Raw genomic sequence first — 1,269 nt, 5'->3', positions numbered from 1 at the left:
GAGCCCAGCACCCCCGCGCAGACGCCACTGGTGGCCCCTGTTATTCCCAGTCCCTCGCTGGCCTCTCCGGTGGCACCCCCGGTCCCCTCGCCCACAAAGGTGAGCTGCAGCCAGGTAAGCGCGGGCTCGACCGGGCTGGAGGGTTCCCGAGTCCACGGGTGAACGTGCTGGGGATCAAGGGCCAAACCATCTAGTGAGGGGAGAGCTCGGCCATGTCAAACCCCTGAATGCTGCCCCTCCAGCACCAGCGCTGGGTGAACTGGGGTGAGGGACTGGACGTGGAGGCACCTTGGGACCCTCCTGCCTTCAGACACAAAAAGTGCTTAGAGGGGGCCCCTCCTTCCCAAAGGTGGGTGTTTCTAAGCATTATATCAGCGTAGTTATTCCATTTTTGATCTTTAAAATAGTTTTTCATTACTTCCCTCCTGCTTTGTATTAATTAGTTAAAATTAGAGCTTGTCAAAGATTTGGGGCACAAGAGCACAGAATTAATAGCATGAGAGGATAGAGAGCTGTCTCTGGGGTTGTGTGTTGAGGGAAGGGCTGGAAAAGCCACCATGGGTGGGAGGACAGGGTGTCCTCACTCCCCGAGGACTCCGGTCACAGGTGACAACCCGTCGCCTGATGGTGCTGGTGGCATCTGTGAGTCCAGGGTTGGGAAGAACCCCTTTGGTTTTCCTGTGCTGCTCGACATATTTCAAACCCAGTTCTTTAACGTCACCCAGCTTTTGGATTTTGAAGCTTTAGTGGACAGGCTGCGTTAACCCCTTGCTGCTGCAGGAGGAGGGTGTCACAGACCCAGCCCCGGCCCCAGCTCGCCTGGCTCTATGCAGGCCTGTCGTGGTGGCCACACAGGCTGTGGGCGAGTGGTTAAAGGCCAGGTACAGAGTCTGTGGTGAAGCACCCACAGAGTCTCAAACTTTAAAAATGGTGGGACCTTGGGTGGAACTGGGGTTTTCTTTGTACAGCATGGACAGCGGGTTGTCACAGAATCGTGGAATCACAGACTGGTTTGGGTTGAAGGGACCCTCAAAGCTCACCCAGCCCAACCCCCTGCAGGGAGCAGGGACACCTGCAACTAGAGCAGGTTGCTCAGAGCCCCAAAGGCCAACCTGACCTGCAATGGTGCCATGGATGGGGCTTCTCCCACCTCTCTGGGCAACCTGGGACAGGGTCTCACCACCCTCAGTGTCAAACATTTCTCCCTTCTCTCTGGTTTGAATCTCCCTCTTCCAGTTGAACCCATCACCCCTTGGCGTGTCCCAACAC

General features: G+C 56.2%; 1 protein-coding gene across 1 annotated transcript in view; it reads left to right on the top strand.

Moving 5' to 3' along the window:
• Positions 1 to 6: 6 nt before the first annotated feature.
• The window catches only part of LOC104495300 (dynactin subunit 1), a gene marked incomplete at both ends in the record, with an annotated part of 15,963 nt that continues 14,700 nt past the window's right edge, over positions 7 to 1,269 (top strand). The window contains one exon of the mRNA XM_010138252.1: positions 7 to 99. Within this exon, the coding sequence (XP_010136554.1) occupies positions 7 to 99 (93 nt within the window). The remainder of the gene's footprint in view (positions 100 to 1,269) is intronic.

Source organism: Buceros rhinoceros, unplaced genomic scaffold, assembly GCF_000710305.1.
Source record: "Buceros rhinoceros silvestris isolate BGI_N320 unplaced genomic scaffold, ASM71030v1 scaffold37356, whole genome shotgun sequence".
Taxonomy (NCBI): Eukaryota; Metazoa; Chordata; class Aves; order Bucerotiformes; family Bucerotidae; genus Buceros; species Buceros rhinoceros.
This window is presented reverse-complemented; position numbering and strand designations above follow the sequence as displayed.